Raw genomic sequence first — 18917 nt, forward strand, 5'->3', positions numbered from 1 at the left:
TGGTAAAGAAAATAATCACTTGATATTCTGTGCCTACATGAAGTGAGGAGTTATTGAGCTTTTTTATTCTGGCTTCCAGTTAAGAGTGAAGATGGTGCTCTCTTCAGAAACACTTTGGAGAGAAGCAGACATTGAAAACCTAGAGCTTCACACATTCCTGATTTCCAGTTTACCACAGAAGAAACATCTGGAACATTCCCTTTGAGTGAATTTGGAGACTATTTCTTGGTTGATTTAAATAGTTTGCTCCAATGGGAGAGTTCATTCCTTTTTATATTGTCCTGTATATTCTAATCCATATACCATCAGCTTGGATAAATGGGCTTAGTCACTTATTTATTAGTTATGATGATGTTTGTAATCAGAATTTGTTGGTAATGCAGTCAAGCATTTAGATACAACTTGAAGTATTCCTTTCCTATTAAGGCTTTGCAGGAAAGCAACTTGAATCTATAAATCATTTCCCCTAGGCTGGCTATACTTAAAGGGGGAGAGGAGATACAATTCTAATCTGCTGTCCCTTCTCTAAAGCAAGTAAAGTGGCAAGACCTGTAACCTCAATCTCCTGGAACCAAACCATACCTTCCTTTGGAAGGAAATAGATAAAATTGCAGACCTATTTATTTGGTTTCCTCATGAACTTCATTTTGGCAAATCCATGTGAGCATACATACAAACATAACATTCACGAGCAACACACATTACTATATGTGCATACATGTATGTATGTATAGCATATCTATGTCTATAGCACTGGAGAAATCCCTGCTAGCAGTGTCTAACACTTTCCTATTCTGTCCTCCAAAGAACCTGAGCATTTATGGCCTAAGGAAAATAATTGTTCTCTGTTATATTAACTGATATAAAAGGGCAGAGATAAAAATGATAAATGTGAATCATTTATTCATTCAGGTACTGAAAATTTTTGAGCCACCCCAATAGACTGCATACTTATTCATTTAAAGATTTTTCTGTGAATAAAAAAATGAAAAATTCATCCTAGGGTGAATACTTTCTCATGTCTCCTTACAAGAAGATTTTAAGATAGAGAAAATTTGTTGTCTGGTTTAAGGAGGAAAAAATGAACTTGAGGATGTCTACTCAAGTATAATAATTTTATTTGCTTTATTCATTTCTACTAGTGTGATTAAAGTTTGTGTATAACTTGAATCTTCATTCAACCCATTTATAAAACAACTTATACACAGACTCTTGTCAGTAGTAGCATTTGTGAAGATTTTTTTTTCCCCCTGAGGCTGGGGACAAGTTAAGAGACTTGCCCAGGGTCACATAGCTAGGAAGTGTTAAGTGTCTGAGACCTGATTTGAACTCCGGTCCTCCTGAATTCAAGGCTGGTGCTCTATCCACTGCGCCACCTAGCTGCCCCGTTTGTGAAGATTTTTAAAGCAAATAAATATAAGATTTTATAATTATCCCTATTAAATTTAATATTATTAGATATTACCCAGTATGCAAGTCTATCAAGATTTTTTTGCATTTTTATGCATCTATCACATCCAATGTGATAAACATTCCTCCTTGTTTTTCAAAGTTTTGAAAAAATTAGTGGGAGTAAGTCCCAAATCTCTAACTATGCAGGCTAAGTACCAACATCCACACTTTAAAAAAAAAAAAAAAAAAAAAAAAGGTGATTTTCTTGGCATCCCAGGTAAGCAACTTTTGGCACAATTGAAATTGAAATGAAACTAGTTTTTTAAAATACTTACATGCTGTCAGCATGGCACTCTACAGATCAAATTGTTAATTAATTTATAGAAATATGGGATAGAATCACAAGGAAATCCTTCTGGACCAAGTTGGAGGCAGATTTCCTGGTTCTTTGAATACCAAGAAAGACCACAATGGGAAGAAACTAGGATTAATGCTTGAATAATACACACATGTTGAATATGCAGAACCACAACCTGAGGTTGTGGATCTCCTCAAGGTTGGTCAGGAGTAGTTCTAGACTTTTTGGTATCTGCCAAAGTTAACATTTCTATGAGTAGCTTGCCCTCAAAGTCTCTATCTTGGTCAGAGTGGAACATGGCATAAAATTTACACACTGAATAAAACCTTTTTTCCCCATAACACTTTAACAAGAGTTAGATTTTTTTTTCAGAAGATGGGCCCTTCCTCCCTTTCCAGTCTTTCTTCATCTTATACTTTTCTGCATAATTTGTCATACACTGACAATCCTGTCACATGACATTCCATCACTGGATTTTTTTTTTGACTGGATGTTCTTGATGTTCACAATGCTCTCTCTCTCCTCATTTATACCTTCTGGTTCCTTCAAGTCTCAGTTAAAATCTCACTTTCTGCCAGAAATTTCCCCCAGTCCTCCTTAAATTAAGTGCCTTCTCTTTGGGATTATCTCCAATTCATTTTTTCCCCATTAGGTTGAGAGTTCCTTGAGAATATTAACTTTTTTTGATAGTTCTAGTGCTTAAATATGGTGCCTGGCACTTAGAGGGCATTTAATAAATACTGGATAATTGGCTGATTGACTTCAATGGAAGATTTCTTTTGGTTCTTTTAAATGGTCCATGTATGGTCTCTCATTAGGTGACAAGAATATTTCATTTTCCCATCATGCATAGACTTACTTAATGACTTATGGAAAGCATTTATGGAAATTCTCATTTATGGAAAACATCAGACTAAAATTTAGATTTTGTTTCCTGCCCATTCCTTGTCTTCTTTTCTTCTTTCACTTTTAATGACATTGATGATAGTGTATACACGTTTTAGTTTTTAATTTAGAATGTTTCTCCTTATGTCTTGAAGTTTGATCAAAGAGAAGAAGAAAATGTAAACAACTATGCCAAGAAATGATCACAGAAGTGGGATAAACATTAATAAAAGAGGAAGGAATTTTTTTTCTTTATTGGAGGCAGGAGGAAAAGAAAACTAGACTAAATCATAATTCATTCTTGAGCTCTTGATTTCCAATCTAACTAATGCCATGAATTCTACCCACTCAATAAGTAAAAGGAATATTGTTAATATAAATAAAAAATCACCACAGACAGCCAATATCCTTATAAAGTATTTAATTTTAGTAAATTACAATAGATTTTTTAACATTCTGACTTTATAAGACTCAGGAAAACAATCAGATAAAATGAAATATTATCTATTCAAGCCATTCTATTTTATATTAGGCTTTCTTCTTCAACGAAATCAAAATCAAATTATACCCAGCTTTGAAAAGATTCCCCTTATTGGTTGTCATTATAATAATGGAAATAACCCTGAGAAGACCTAGTGTCCTAATAAAATAATTAATCACTGTCTTCACTGTTAGATGGCTCTAACTCCAAACTAATTGGTGACTATTTACCATTACCACTTTGAAAATATTCAGTGGATTGGTCACTGTCACTGTCACTGTCACTTGAGTCACTGGAAGTTGAATCACTGCTATCATTTCTTTTAGGAGGTTTAAATTTCTTATTGGAATGTGAATTTATATGACCCCAGAATCTTTTCCTTCCAGGTACATGGTGACTCTTGGTAGAACTGAGCCTTCTGTGTGCTGCATGATGGTTTTTTCTGATATTACTAGGAAGTTTTGTGATACTTCTCTCTTCATTGTAGCCATAGTGGACATTTTCCTCATTTTTTATTTCATTTTCTGCTTTTAAAGGGTGGGTGTGATCATTAGATGGACTCAGTAAGCCTTGATTTTTTTCTTTACCAAATTTTTTTCCTTTATCATTTTTGGTCTTTTGGTCTCTCTTAGAACTTTCTATATCTGATTTAGTATTATCTTTCCCATATTTGCCTTCAATTATATCATTGCTCCCTTCCCTAGCATGTTGTCCAATAATGTTTTGCTTTTGTATGAATCCTTGAGAGTGATGAATTCCTATTGTCTCCTGATAAGTATAGCTTGTGTTGGCTTCTCCTTCTTTTCCAGGAAGTTTTCTATAATTTGTACCCCCTGTAATAGCATTACCATTTCTTACAATTTTGTTATCAATGATGTTGTTCTCTTTTCCTGGTGTTTTCCTGCCATCGGTTCCAACAACGTCTCCAGTAGTTTTTCTACCATTGGAATTCAAGTCATATCCCTCTTTTTCTGGAACTTCATTATTGCCTTCTTTTCCTATGAGAAATATAGAGTTGGGGTCAATGACATTATTATTGTCTGGGTGTGGAACACTTGTGTAACCATTTGTGGTTTCTGTGTCAGGAACAACTATTTCTCTACTGGAAGGAGAAAAGTCATTGTCCTCTTTCCCTTGACCACTGCCTTCAAAATCATATGGAAATTTTATGTGTTTTGGAGTTAGTTTTGAGTGATCAATGGTATATTGGACATGACTAATAGTTCTGTGGTCTCCTGAAATATTTTGGTTTTGAATATCTCTTTGATTATTAGCAATATCTTCACCTCCTTTGTCTTGGGCTTCAGGATATTTAAGTTCCTTAAGTTTATTGTGGATGGAATTTCCAGTTTCATTCTGTTCAGTTTCCTCCACTATCCAGAGTCTTGGAACACTTGCATATTTTCTGCCATTTTTGTTAATGAGAATGACACCATGTGCTTCTTGGTCAGGTGGATCCTTAATAACACTCTCCCCATGGTCAGTTTTGGCATTTCCAATGAACTCAGCATAAATGGTATCTTCCAGGTCCTGGTGGAAAGTCTTACTACTACCAGTGTCTTGTTCTTTAATCACTGTTTGTTTTCCAGCAGAAACATCTTGGGATTTGTCACTTTCTTGGATAACATTTCTTTTAGGATATATCTCTTGCTTTTTCCCCTTGTCAAAGTAGTGAATTGGAACACGGTCTTTGTTACTTTCTTTTTGCTAAATTGCATTTGCAAAAACAAAAAAAAAATTGTTCTGTATTAAATTTGGAAAAGTGACTAATATTAGACAATATAAAATTAGTTACCACATGATTAATAAAATCAATCAGTAAATTAAATATTTATTAAATATCTACCATGTGCATAACATTGAGGTGTATTTCAGCATGGTGGCGAGGACAAGAAGCAAGTATAAAATACAGTGTCTCTGCTTTGAGACTTTAGGAGTTTATAATCTAATTGAGTAGATGATACTAGTATTACCTATGAAAAGTGAACAATATAAATTAAGCAATGTTAAACCATGTATCACAAGTATATAATTAAGTGTGACATGACTGAAAAGACTATTGCTATAAGACTTCGGAGAAGAAAAGAAATCTTTGAGAACTAGGGTGGTCAAGGAAAACAACATGAAAAGGGCAGGACTTGAACTGGACTGGAAGCTGGACTTTGAAGTATGAGCACAATTCAAACAAAATTTCATAGACTTAGAGGGGAACCAAATTCAGATGTTATCTAAATCAATGCCCTGATTTTACAAATAAAAAACCCAAGATGGGATTATTGCAATAGCCTTCTAATTGATCTCTGTACCTCTAATACAGTCTCCATTAAGTGGTCAAAGTGATTTTTTTTTTTGTGAAGTGTAAGTATATCTATATTCCCTTACTCAATAAACACAATAAATTTGTTCAGTCATTTCAGTCATGTCTGACTCTTCGTGATCTCATTTGGGATTTTCTTGGCAAAGATACTAGAGTGGTTCATCATTCCTACTCAAGCTCATAACTTGCTCAGAGACATAGCTAGTAAGTGTCTGAAGCCAGATTTGAATTCAGGTTTTCTTGACTGTAGGACTATTCCCTGTGCCATATAGTTGCCCCTATAAATTCTAATAGTTCCCTATCACCTCTATTATTAAATATCTAGCATTTAAATTTCTTTACAATTTGGTGCTTTCTTAACTTTGCAGTCTTTAGTGCCCTTTCTGCACTCTGCAACCCAGTCTCACTGAATGATTTACTGCTCCTAATATATGGCATTTCATCTCCTAATCCTGATATATAGAATATTCTTACTTCCAATTATTGGGTTCTCTAGATTGTTTTAAATTCAGCTAAAATCCTATTTCCCGCAGGAGGCCTTTCTCAGAGCCCTAGTTCCTCCCCTTTGAGTAGGAGAGAAAAGAAAGAGAATCAAAGGCTCAATTAACAAAATAAGGATATCAGGAAGAGAAGCTGGTTTGGGAAGAGATCATGAAAATTTCAACTTGAAGCAAGTTGAATTTATTAGGAAATGGAACAAATAGATATAGATTAGTTATGTAAAAATGCTGTGATTGAGGACTAAAATAAATTTTAGATATCATCTAATCTACTTCTCCTATTTAAAGATGAAGAGAGGATTAGTGAGACTAAATGGCCCACTCACCATTATGGAACTATGGAATAAAAAGCTGAGAATTTGAACCCAAATTCTCTGTGTAGAAGTCTAGTGCTCTTACACCACCGCCATACTAGCTACCAAATAGAACTAGAGATAAATTGTTGAATCATGAATATTAAAAGTCAAAAGAGATTTTGAAGTTATCTATTCAATCTTACTCCCAATGTAAGAATCCTGTCTACAATATTAGATAATATAATCATTCAGTTTCTGTTTGAACAATCAGTGTTCAGAAATTTGCTTATTTTTAAAGAAATAAAGTTATCGGCAATTTAAATTTTATAAAGTTTTATTATATTGATGTAATTTTTCCTATTATAATTGACATCTATTTATTGTCTAGGCTAATTACCTTCTTTTTCTTAATTATTTCTCATGTGACATAATTTTCAAGTCCTTTACCATCTTGTTGAAAAATGAGAAGAAGGTAAAAGCCTGAACTAAAGTGTGCCAATAGCTATTCAGTGGAAAAAGAACCAGCAAACGTTGCAAAGAAGAAATAGTCAAAAAGTACGTATTTTGGAAAGGAATAGCATTGTATATTTTTTTTATGAAACAGAAATTGTGGCTATAATCATTATCCATAAATGAGAAATTCTATTTCCATATATTTTCATAGTATTCATTTCATTCAAATCAAAAAAAATTATTGTGATTTAGATTTTCAAAGCACTATGATAGGTAGTAGAAATAAAAAGAAGAAAAATAATTTAATCCCTGCCCTCAAGAAGCTTATAATCATTTAATTGTAAGGGATAAATGTGTACACATATAAAATGTCAAGGGAAAATGTGGCAAGAGACAGAGATATAGCCAGACAAATCTGGAAAGATCTCATGTGAAAAGTGTCAACTACTGGAAGTTTGTGAGAAAATTGGGGAATTAATACATTGTTGGTGGAAATATGAACCAATCCAAACATTCAGGAAAACAATTTGGAACTATGCCCAAAAGGTTTCTCAAACTATACATACTCTTTGACCCACCAGTGTCTCTACTGTGTCTGTTATCCCAAAGAGATCACAAAAAAGGGAAAAGGACCCACATGTGCAAAAATGTTTATAGCAGCCCTTTTTGCAGTGTCAAAGAATGGCAAAGTGCGTGGATGTCCATCAGTTGGGGATTGGCTAATTAAGTTATAGTATATGAATGTAATGAAATATTGTTGTTCTATAAGAAATGATGAGCAAACTGATTTCAGAAAAGTCTGTAATGACTTACATGAACTGATGCCTAATGAAGTGAGTAGAACCAAGAGAACATAGTACACAGCAACAACAAGATTATGTGATGATTAACTGTGATGGACTTGGATCTTTTCAAGACAATTCAAGGCAACTTTAATAGAAAAGAGTCATCTGCATCTAGAGAGAGAACTATGGAGACTGAAAATGGATCAAAGCACAATATTTTTATCTTTTATTGTTGTTTGTTTGCTTGCTTTTTTTCTCCTGTTTTTTTTTTTCCTTTTGATCTGATATTTCTTGCAGACATAACAAATGTTAAAATATTAGAAGAATTGCACATATTTAACCTACATTGGATTGCTTGCTGCCTAGGGGAGGGAGTTATGGGAAGAAGGGAGAAAAATTTGGAACACAAGGTTTTGCAAAGGTGAATATTCCATGTACTTGGAAAAATTAAAAAGATATTTTTAAAAGTGTCAACTGAGAGGAATTTATGACCAAACAAGAAATAGAAAACATTAAGGGATATAAAATTGATCATTTTGATTACATAAAATTAAACAATTTTTTTACAAACAGAACAAATGCAGCCAAAAATAGAAAGTAAGCGGTTATCTATATAACTGAATAGAATTTGTAAGGCTGAGACATCTCTAATTGATAAATGGTCAAAAAATAAAGAATAGAACATTTTCAGATAAAATCAAAAGTTATCTATAGGCATCTGAAAAAATGCTCTAAATCTCCATTGACTAGAGAAATGCAAATTAAAATAATTCTGAGATGCCATCTCATACCTTTCAGATTGACTGAAATGACATAAAAACAGAAAACAAATGTTGGGATGTGAGAAAATCGGGATACTAATACACTGTTGTAAACTAATCTAACCAATCTAGGGAGCAATTTGGAATTGTGTGCAAAGGACCATAGAGCTATGCATACCCTTTGACCCAGAAGTATGGTTACTAAGTCAAAGAAATTTTTTAAAAATCGAAAAGAACCTATTTGTACAAAAAGTATTTATAGCAAATCTTTTTGCAATGAAAATAATTAGAAATTGAGGGAATGCCCATAAATTGATGAATGGTTGAATATGTTGTGGTAAATGATTGTGGTAGAACACTATTGTGCTATAAGAAAGGATAAGCAGGATGCTTTCAGAAAAACCTGAAAAGATTTGCATGAATGTTGCAAAGTGAAATTAAACAGAATTAGAACACTGTGTAGTCAGTCACAGCAATAGTGTATGGTGATTGGGGCAGCTAGGTGGCGCAGTGGATAGAGCACCAGTCCTGAATTCAGGAGGACCCGAGTTCGAATCTAATCTCAGACACTTAACACTTCCTAGCTGTGTGACCCTGGGCAAGTCACTTAACCTCAGCCTCAGGAGAAAAAAAAAAAATAGTGTATGATGATCAAGTAATATAAAGATCTAAGACAACTCCAAAAGACTTGGGATGAAAAATGTTATTCACCTCAAGAAAAAGAATTGATAAAGTCTGAATGCAGATCAAAGCATATTATTTTTTTTTCATGCTTTGGTTTTTGGTTTTTTTTGGAGGGACTTTTGGTCTGTTTTCTTTCACAACATCACTAATATAGAAATGTTTTGCATGACTACATATGTATAACCCATGTGAAATTGCTTGCCATCTTCAAGATGGAAAAAGTTAGGAAAGAGGGAAAAAAATTGGAACTCAAAGTTTTTTTAATGAATGTTTTATATATAATTTTAAAAAATGAAACATTTTTTAAAAGTGTCACATGAGTATCACCTTTCCTACAAAATATGGGAGCTTTACAATAGAAAAAATTTGCAAGGAATGCCTTTTAGCCTAAAAGGACAATCAATATGCACTGAAGTAAGAATTTGCAGGATAAAATGAGAGAATAGCTAGTAATATTTTTGGCTGGAACATAGAGTGAATGAAAGCAATCATGTAAAGTAAGACTGGAGCCAGATTTTGGAGGTTCTTAAATGCCTATAAGTCTATTTTTTTAAGCCAATAGGTAATAAGTAGGCACTGAAGGTTGGGGATTAGGGAATAACATGGCCAACTTTGTGCATAGGGAAACTAGGAGGGTCATATTTAGGTGGAAAAAAGATGACTTCAGTTTTTAGCTGTTAATTTTGAAATATCTATATATCTTTTAGGTAAAGATATTCAGTGGACAATTGAAAATATGAAAATGCAGTAGAGAGGCTGAGGTGATTTATGGATTTTGTAACTATATCTGAAACTTTAAAGTGAACAGAATCATATAGCTTACTCATGAGGGAAATGAGGCAATGAACAGATGTCTAGAGTAAAAGGAGGAAGTTGCAATCATGAAGGAGACTAAATAGGGAGAAAAGTATCATCACAGAAACCAAGGGAACAGAGCTTTTCAAGAGCAAAAAAAGCAGGATCAATTGGTTGCTAGATGGGGGGGTGACCCAAGATTGGGGATTTACATATTAGGAATAAGAGAAAGTAAAGGATTAAAGGGTTAAGGACATTCCTGCTGCTCTGGCTGAGTGTAGGTCCAAGTCTATAGAGGAAGGGAAATAAAAGTAAACAGTGGAGGTGGAATGAGAGAACCAAAAGAAGCAAGGGACCAGAGGTTAGTAAGAATGCAAAGGATAATCTCAGGAAATGGGAAAGGTATAAGAACAAAAATCAACTGTCATAGTGGAATGAGGTAGAGATCTTTCAGGTGATGAGAAACTCAATAGGATGTATTTGTTCCCTTAGGTGTCTAAAGTAGAATGGAAATGGAGTTTTTGGATGATGAAGAGATTGATGAACTAAAAATTCAGAGTGACAGGATCTACTCACATTCTGCGATTTGTCTCTCCAAACTCCATTTATTGTCAAGGCAGAGGCTATAAGCCCAAATTCAGAAACTTCTACCTGGATATTTAATTGGGTGCTCTTTTCTTTGTTTCCAAAACAAGATATTAAGGTATATGAGACTCTATTTGAAGCCAAGTTGTATTCAGTGTTGGAAGTGATAGCTATAATATTGAATCAGTTTATTCTGAATTTCCTATGTTCCTAGACTAAGTAAATATTTGTTAATTGGATGCTCAGGAATCCTTCCAATATGCATCCCTTAAATCTGCAAATTTGTAGTACTTGCAGAAATGGATTTGGAATAACTGATTAATGGAAGGGCTAATTTAGTAGTAGAGGCAAAGTTGCTATCAGAAAGAACCAGATGATATACATCCCCTAAGGTTTTTTATTTTTTTTTTTTTTAGAGTTGACCGTATATATTTTCCTGTGATTGATTTACCCCTTAATACTCCTATGGCGGTACGGCTTTTTGGAGAGAAACCTGGCCTGAAATAGGTTCAAGTCCAGTGCTAAACATATTGCCATGTGTTGCATAAGTCAGTGTCCCAGGCAGTTCCCTAAGTTCCCAAATTTTAGAACAGACTTAGCTAGCCACCAGCAAAGGGAATTTCCTTCTCTAGAGTTTCCTTTATTAGTGAATCATGGGATAGATCTAAAAGTAATTTTTAAAATTTGTAGGAAATTATGGTAGGAGCAAGATAGAAGAGGAGAGAGATACAGAGACATGATAGAGACAAAGAGATCAAGAGAAAGAGATAGAGACAGACAAACATACAGAAACAGACTTGTTTCTTACCAGAAAGTTTTTTATATATTTTCATATTACTTTGGAAGGAGTAGAATTTATATGACCTAAACTACATTTTATCAGGAGGTATATGTTAAGGGATCTAGATTGGGACAACGAAATGAATAAAGATTAAGAGTCAGGAGAAGAATGCAGTATGTTAGGAGAATGTCCATGAGCATCTGTTTGCTGTGGGCATCATAATATTGAATATTACCAACTGTATTGTCAAGAAACAATAAAAACAGGCTTGGACATTTTTCAGCAATTCCTCAATCAACATGTTATTACTGTCAGCAGGAAAAATCTTTGAAAAAATATCCAAAGCCTACAGCCAATCCTTCTCTGCACTTTATAAAGTTTTTGAGAGATACCTGGGATAGGAAGAGAGATTAGGTCAGCTTTGTATCGACTACTTCCCAAAGTCTCTTTCATTTAATGGAGAAAGATTCCTTTTAAAATTATTCTGACTATGGGAAATAAGGAATAAAAAAAATAAATCTAAAAGAAACAATATTAAAAATCATTCAACCACTGATAGTTTCTATTAATTTATTCTTATTTAAATATATTAACAAGTGCTTATTCTGTGCATTTTTAACTCTTAGCAGATCTTTAGTCAATAGAACTTCAAGGAAGAGTGAAATGAATGTAATAATTGTAATTTTCATGACTACTATTTCTTCAGGCAACACGCCACACTTTAAACAAAGGCAAAAGTGACAGCTACCTGCATTGCATCACTTAAGGGCTGCTAAAAGGCTTATTTAACCCATCCTAGTTTCCCCAAAAGGGAAGAAGGGAACAAGGATTTATTAAATACCTACTATGTGTCAGAAACTGTGCTTTGTGTTTATATAACTGTTCACAAACATTATCTTATTTGAGATAATTTTAAAAATATTCAATTTACCACTACTAAAATCTATACAATTATATTTGAGTTAGTGTTCTATATATAAAAAGTCACTGTTTTAATTTGGTCCATGTTACTAAGAAAGAGAACACAAAAGGATCCATTCTCATCAAAATCCCAAAGAAAGGCTTTGATGGAATTGGACACAGGACAATAAATAAATGTTGATGAGTGAAGAAAGTCTGGAGCAAAGGGTATTAATAGAGTCTAAGAGAGTTGGGTTCAGAATAAAGATTCTAAGGTCCTAGATACAATTCCCAAGCAAAGTCCTGAATAGGGAAGGCATTTAATATAAACTGATAATCTCTACAATTTTGTCTTGGGCTAACCCTGAGATTTGAACTCTTAAAACAAAAAATGAATTTAGTGATTCTTTTTGCCTTTAAGTAAGTTTGACATTCTCTCCCAATAGATGCAAAAATATATTGGGAGAAAGCACTCATAATAAGAGTAAAATTGACTTAGCTCCTGCTAAATACTATAGTTCTGACTTAGTTAAGTGGTAGTAGAAGATGTGACCAGCAGAGGGAGAATGCTAAAAGGGCTCATGATTTTCCTGTTTATGCCAGCAATCTACCAAACCAGGAGTTTTCCACATTGAATTTACGTTTATTGGTTTGGAAAATGTCTGTGTGGCCCCTCTCCTCCACCTATGTGCCTAAGTATGTCAGTATAATAAATCCTATGAAAACATTTCATAATTATTGGAAGGAGAGTGATGGAGTTGTGAGGAAAAAGTCAGGGTGTTGTGAGGAAAAAGTCTTATTTCTTTAGATTGTAGGAATATAGTTTTTGAATTTAGCTTAGCTAATGTCACTTTCTCTTTAGCCATTATTTTGTGACTGAATTGTCTTGAGAAAGTTGTTTTTCTATAACTTGTTTTTCAATATTAAGATAAGTAATGGTACAGAATGATGCAATAAACATTTGCGTTCTTAAGAAGCTGATAAATTTGTGGATCCTCTGAAAAATCATCAATGAAAAAGTATTATAAACAATTTTATCACTAATTATGTAGTACCATTTATTCTTCACTTTCCCCATATGGCTTTGTTTAGTCTTTCAAGTATTGAAACAATTGAGAGTATAAAAAAATAGTAGCAAAAAGATTGTTTTCAAATATCTTATGCAAAGATTTGAAAGGAAAAATCATCAAAATATTTTGAGATACCTTATCATACTTCACACAGAGAACATCTCCTTTTTTAAATATCATCTGAGTATCATCGGTCGGATTTTTTTTCAAAAGTGATGAGTCCAAAAAGCACACAATAAAAAATAGAGTATCAGCAAGATAACTGTAATAAGCAAAAATACAATATAACAAATAAATATGTGTCTAGCTATATCTGTATCATGCTGTTCTTTAGAACTGTTAAATGTAGAAAAATGTGACATTAACATTTAATTCAGTATCAAAAGAAAACTTTTTGGTATATTATTAATTATGTACTCAAGGTATAAAAACAATGTGGTTTCTACTAACAAATGTGGAATCATTTGATGTCACTTAATTCCGAATGTCTCGGTTTTATCAAAGCTGTGTCTGTTGTATGAAATTGTCATACACAGTCTTATTGACTAGTTCCTTTGGTTGGATTCCCAGATGGATAATTTATACGGAATTCTGTTCTCTTGAAAAAAGCATTTTTGCAAGGTTCCAGTATAAGAAAGTAATTTAGTGATAGGGAAAATTGTAGATTGGATGTTGTACAGAATTTAAAGTTGAAGAAAGGATGAACAAGATCTCTAAAATTGTAAAACTAGTACATTTGTCAAGCCAGACTAATACTCTGTGATCTCTTTCCTTGTTTTTCTTGAGCCCAGGATTTAACTTGTCTGATGCTTTCCATTCCACCTCCTGCTAAATCCATGCTGCTCTTTCTCCTTTCCCTAGATCACTAAAAAAAAAAAAGAAGGCAGCTAGACAGATTCCTTGCACTGTCCTGTCACTGAAACAAGCACATAATCCCTGGGAGTTTTCTGAGGAATTTTACTTTTAGCAATGAGCTAACAAGAAATAATAAAAACAATAAAAATGCTTCCTAATTTTACTTATTCTTTTCTTTTTAAATATAAAAACAAAACTTTCTATGGTTGCTAATGGTGTATTTTGGAGTAGACAAAGGCCTGAAGTAAGGGATATTTGCATTTTAGAACAGAGTCTAGATAGCATTTTAAGGAGATACAGATCTAGCTATTTTGGTACCCTAACAAAAGGTGGAGGGGCAGGAGTGGGGAAAGCAGCATTAAACAAAATCTCAAATCAATTCTGTAATTCATGATATGGAAAGACTACAAGAAGTAATTAGGACAATTCCAGAGGAGCAAATAGTTGTTGAAATGGCTTGATAGACATTATTAAAAATAATATCTGGTAGTTTCCGGTTATTTTTTAAATAGATCTTTGCTAAGCTACTATGTTTGCTAAGCTATGTTTGCTAAGCTACTGAAGGTGTATGTGTTGAAAATTTTTTCCACAAATTAAAAGTTGTATAATCTTCTAAAGTATTTTTTTCATATCTGTACTCTCTAAAATGTGGCCTCTCAGGGTAATGCCTTAGTTCCATCTCTGCTATTAGGGATTTCACTGCAAGAGGGGAAGAAGTTTAATGAGCCATTTGGAGAAGGGAGGCAAGAGTAAACATGTGGGTTTTTTCCTTCTGTTCTCATCATCAGATTCTGTCAATATAGACCAAGGACTACCCCTGGTTCAGGTAAGAAGTGTGACTAGGATGGAGACTTGCATTAAGGTCTATAATAGCAATTACAAGGAAGAAAAGGGGAGAAGGAGAAGGAAATCCTTCTAACAGCTAGGAAAGAAAGGAGGTTTCTATGGCCACTTAAAACTAATTGGCTGTTCTGCTAAAGATTATTTGAATATTAGCAATATGGATAATTTGGCCATATGCTGATAAGTGTTTGCAGTAAGGACTCAGAAATCCCCATATTTCTTATAGTCAGAGTAACTGCTTCAAGAGCTCATGATTTCTTCTAGGTAGATCTTCCCTCTACATAGATATCCTAGAGATGGTTATATTAATGACTGTGTTGGGGAAAAACAAAACAACAACAACAAAAAAAAAAAACAATAACTATTGCTAAGGATCTAATCCTCTAGCAATTCTCTGATCTTAACCCAAATGTTCTCCACCTCAGCAACCCACTCTGATTCCTGGATTTTCTCACATGTGATTAATCCTATTTTCTTTGACCTTTTTTGATTAAATACCTTTTTTCAAAAGGTAAAGAAATTTGGGGGCAGCTATATGGTACATTTGGATAAAGCATTGGTCCTGAAATCAGGAGGACCTGAGTTCAAATACGACCTCAGATACTCAATGTTTACTAGCTATATGAGCCTGCACAAACCACTTAACCCCAATTGCCTTGCCAAAAAAGTATGAAAATCTTAATAACTGACCTTTAATAGGTTAGAAATAGGGTGATGTAGTGGGAGAGGGCTAATCTGGGAGTCAGGACCATATGGATGCCAGTCCTTCCTTTGACACACATAGGTTATGTGACTGTGCACAAATCACTCACTGTCTCAGAACTCTAGACAACTATGAAGAATTGTAAGCTGCTATGTCTTGTGATGAAGAATGAATTAGAGCCACTCTTTATAGTATCTAGCTTTGATGGATATAGGAGCTTTCCCTCTTTCCAGTCCTTCTTTATTTTAAAATCACTTCAATTAGATTTATGATACACCAGACAGCTATATTCTTCCCAGCACTAGTTAAATATATTTCATCCCTTCCCATTAATCCATCGCCTTTGTGTTTTTACATTGTTATATTTCATTTCAGTCTCTAGCAACTTAATCCCATTCTTAATAGCACCTTCTTAGACAGTCAACTGTTTGCTTCCAAAATCAATTTTCTCTTCTGCATCCCATGCCCTCAACGATCAGAAGTAAGGAATCTGTGTCCCTGTGCTCTTGCGTTTCTTGCCCAAACATTGGTAACCTTTGGCAATATCCTGTAGAGTCAGGCCTCTTGGCAGCATGGTTTGTGCCTATGTGAATCATCAGTAATAAGTATAGAAGTAGGCATCTGTTTTTGGTAAGATCTGGTATATCTTAGATACATGATGAAGAAAGACAATAGACTTCTTTATTGTTACCTGTTCCAAAATATAGCTAACTCAGCATGCCCAGCACTGGGATTCCCAGCAGGGAGACTTTTTCTCCTGACCCTTAATACTCATTTCTCATCCAATAGTTTCTGCTGTATCACTCATTGGAGAACAAGAATCTGCTTCCTCTTCAGAACTTCAGCTTCCTCAATTTCAGAAAGAGCCTAAAATTTATGTATTTAAAAAAATGTCTTCCCTTTCTTCCTCCCTAATTCTCCCAGGGTTAGACTGGATCAGTAAATCCTGATCCCACCACTGCTGCAGTTTGATGAGGTACGGATGGAACTGGGTTTTTCAAATTGATCTTGACTTTGGATAACCATGAGTCTTCCCCCTTTCCCCCATAACTGACAGAAGATACAGTTTGAGCACTAAGGAGTATGTTTCCCCAAACTTATACCATACTGATGAAATGCCATGACATTTCGATGTAGTACCAAGAAGTGTTACTCAGCCAAACTCTATAATTAGGTGCCTGTGGCAAAGAATGGTGACTCTTTCCAACACCCCTTCAGACATTACCTAATTAGTCCTAAATCTACAGCACAGAAAATAATGTATGCGACAGCAGGCTTCAGAGTAATTTGGTCACATCCTTTCCTTACAGTGGAATGATTCAGAGAGAAATGTGAAAGGTGAAAACAGAAGTCTAAATTCCTTCTCATCCAAGAAAAATGATCTCAATCAAAAACATCAACGTGCATGGTTTGGAAAAGGTAATTTATTTTTTAAGGGAATTTTAAACATCTTTTTTTTAATACTTTGAAAAGTATGCTTTCCCCTTCCTTTCCTATTCCTTATAAAAAATGGTACTATAGGGGGCAGCTAGGTGGCAGCTAGGTGGTGCAGTGGATAGAGCACCAGCCCTGAAGTCAGAAGGACCTGAGTTCAAATGTGATCTCAGACACTTAACACTTCCTAGCTGTGTGACCCTGGGCAAGTCACTTAACCCCAGCCTCAGGGGGGGGAAAAAAAAAAAAAAAAGATACTATAACAGAAAATCTGGACTATAGGCACCCAAAGTTAATCTATGCTGCTTCTAGCAATAGACAAAATTGCCATAAAGTTGAGAAAGGTGGCAATGCAATGCCAGTATTGATGGAACAAACAGCAAACAAATGGTATTGATTAAATTGCTTCTTTTCATATTTTATATTCAAATATGTCTTTGCAATTTATGTAATTTTCAAAGTCTTGGAAGATTATGATAAAATCTAGACTTTTAGTAAATACTAAAATGTTACTATTGTGCCTGCCTTTTATTCTCTAGAGGAAAAGAGGAATCTCTAGGTACAGAGAATTTGGTTTCTGGGTTGTTTTGTTTATGTCTTTGACATTTAGCATGACTCTTTGGGTATAGTAGCTACTTAATAAGAAAGTTTAAAAATTTCCTTTGAGATATTGTTTTATGCTATGAATTGTTGTTAGCTATTGGAATTTAAAGATGATTTTAATGATATTGCTCTGAAATTGGCTCCTTCAGAGCTTCTGGACTACTTAAAAAGGTAGCTTGGGGGCAGGTAGGTGGCGCAGTGGATAGAGTTTTAAGAGTGGAGTCAGAAAGACTGAATTCAAATCTGGTCTCACATACTTCTTAGCTATGTGACCCTAGACAGTTCACTCAATTCTGTTTGACTCAGTTTGCTCATCTATAAAATGAACTGGAGAAAGAAATGGCAAACTACTCTGTTATCTTTGCCCCACAAAACCTCAAATGGGGTGACAAAGAATTGAACATGACTGAAATGACCAAACAATGACAAGGATGTCAGGCAACATGCTAGCCCCTGAAGATACAAAATTATATAAAAAAAAAAACAACTCTGCTCTCAAAAGGTTCTTCTTTTAGTGGGGAAGTAGCATGTATACATGTAAGTGTATGTACAAAGTAATTATGTGGGAGATCAGGAGTAGTTAGGGAAAAGCAGATGAGATAAATGATTATCAATAACTAATCGTTTGGGGAGATTCAGAGTTGCCCTTTTCTTTTCTATTTTCAAGACCTCAGTAGAGACTGGTTGAGTAAAATAAACTTCTCTCTGAGTAAACCCAATCCCTAAAAACAATCTCTAATCTCAGGTGAATTCTATTCAGTAAAACTTAGATGGAGAAAGATCCTTTTGTTTAAAAAAAAAACCTAAGGCAGGGCTGGTCTGATTATAGAAATAGTTTCGCTTTCTTTTTCATTTTAATATATCTCATCTTCCACTATGTTATTCAATCAACTGATTGCTACCCCTCTGGAACACCTGGTACTCTTTTTGAAAGTTTTTTGAACTGTTAACCACTGCATGATTTAGATATGCCAAATGATCATCCTTTTATTAATAACTGCTGGTCTTATTAATAAATTGGTTAAATTACCCAGAAACTATGTCTTTTGAATTGCTATACAAGAAAGGATACATATAGAAGGTAAAACTTGAGCTGAATACAAAAAAAAAATTAGGTATTATGAGAAGAAGTGAGGAAGGAAAGCTTTGTAGGCCATGGGACACCCTGGGGAAGATAAAATATTATTTATGAGAACCAGGGGGGAAAAAGGGTAAGTATGGCTTGATTGAAGAGAGTGTGAAGAGAAGTTATATTTTATAAGACTTGAAAAGTAAGTTGGAATCAGGTTGTGATGGGATAAAAATGACTTCAGGAGTTTGTTTTGGATTCTAAAGGCAATCAAGAGTCACTGAAGTTTCTTAGAGGGTACTTACTGGCGCTGCCCCGATGACACATAGAAAACACAGGCCCAAAAGGATCACTTGCATCTTTGAGG

At 34.3% G+C, this 18917-nt stretch overlaps 1 protein-coding gene across 1 annotated transcript; it reads right to left on the bottom strand.

The window, feature by feature from the left end:
* Window positions 1-3210: 3210 nt before the first annotated feature.
* Window positions 3211-18917, bottom strand: MEPE (matrix extracellular phosphoglycoprotein). Its single transcript, XM_074274965.1, has 2 exons — window positions 18856-18917; window positions 3211-4823 (listed from the first exon to the last, which is right to left on the bottom strand). The coding sequence occupies exons 1-2, from the start codon at window positions 18907-18909 to the stop codon at window positions 3339-3341; spliced, it is 1539 nt and encodes a 512-aa protein (XP_074131066.1). The 5' UTR covers window positions 18910-18917; the 3' UTR covers window positions 3211-3338.

This window comes from Sminthopsis crassicaudata, chromosome 6 (assembly GCF_048593235.1).
Source record: "Sminthopsis crassicaudata isolate SCR6 chromosome 6, ASM4859323v1, whole genome shotgun sequence".
NCBI lineage: Eukaryota > Metazoa > Chordata > Mammalia > Dasyuromorphia > Dasyuridae > Sminthopsis > Sminthopsis crassicaudata.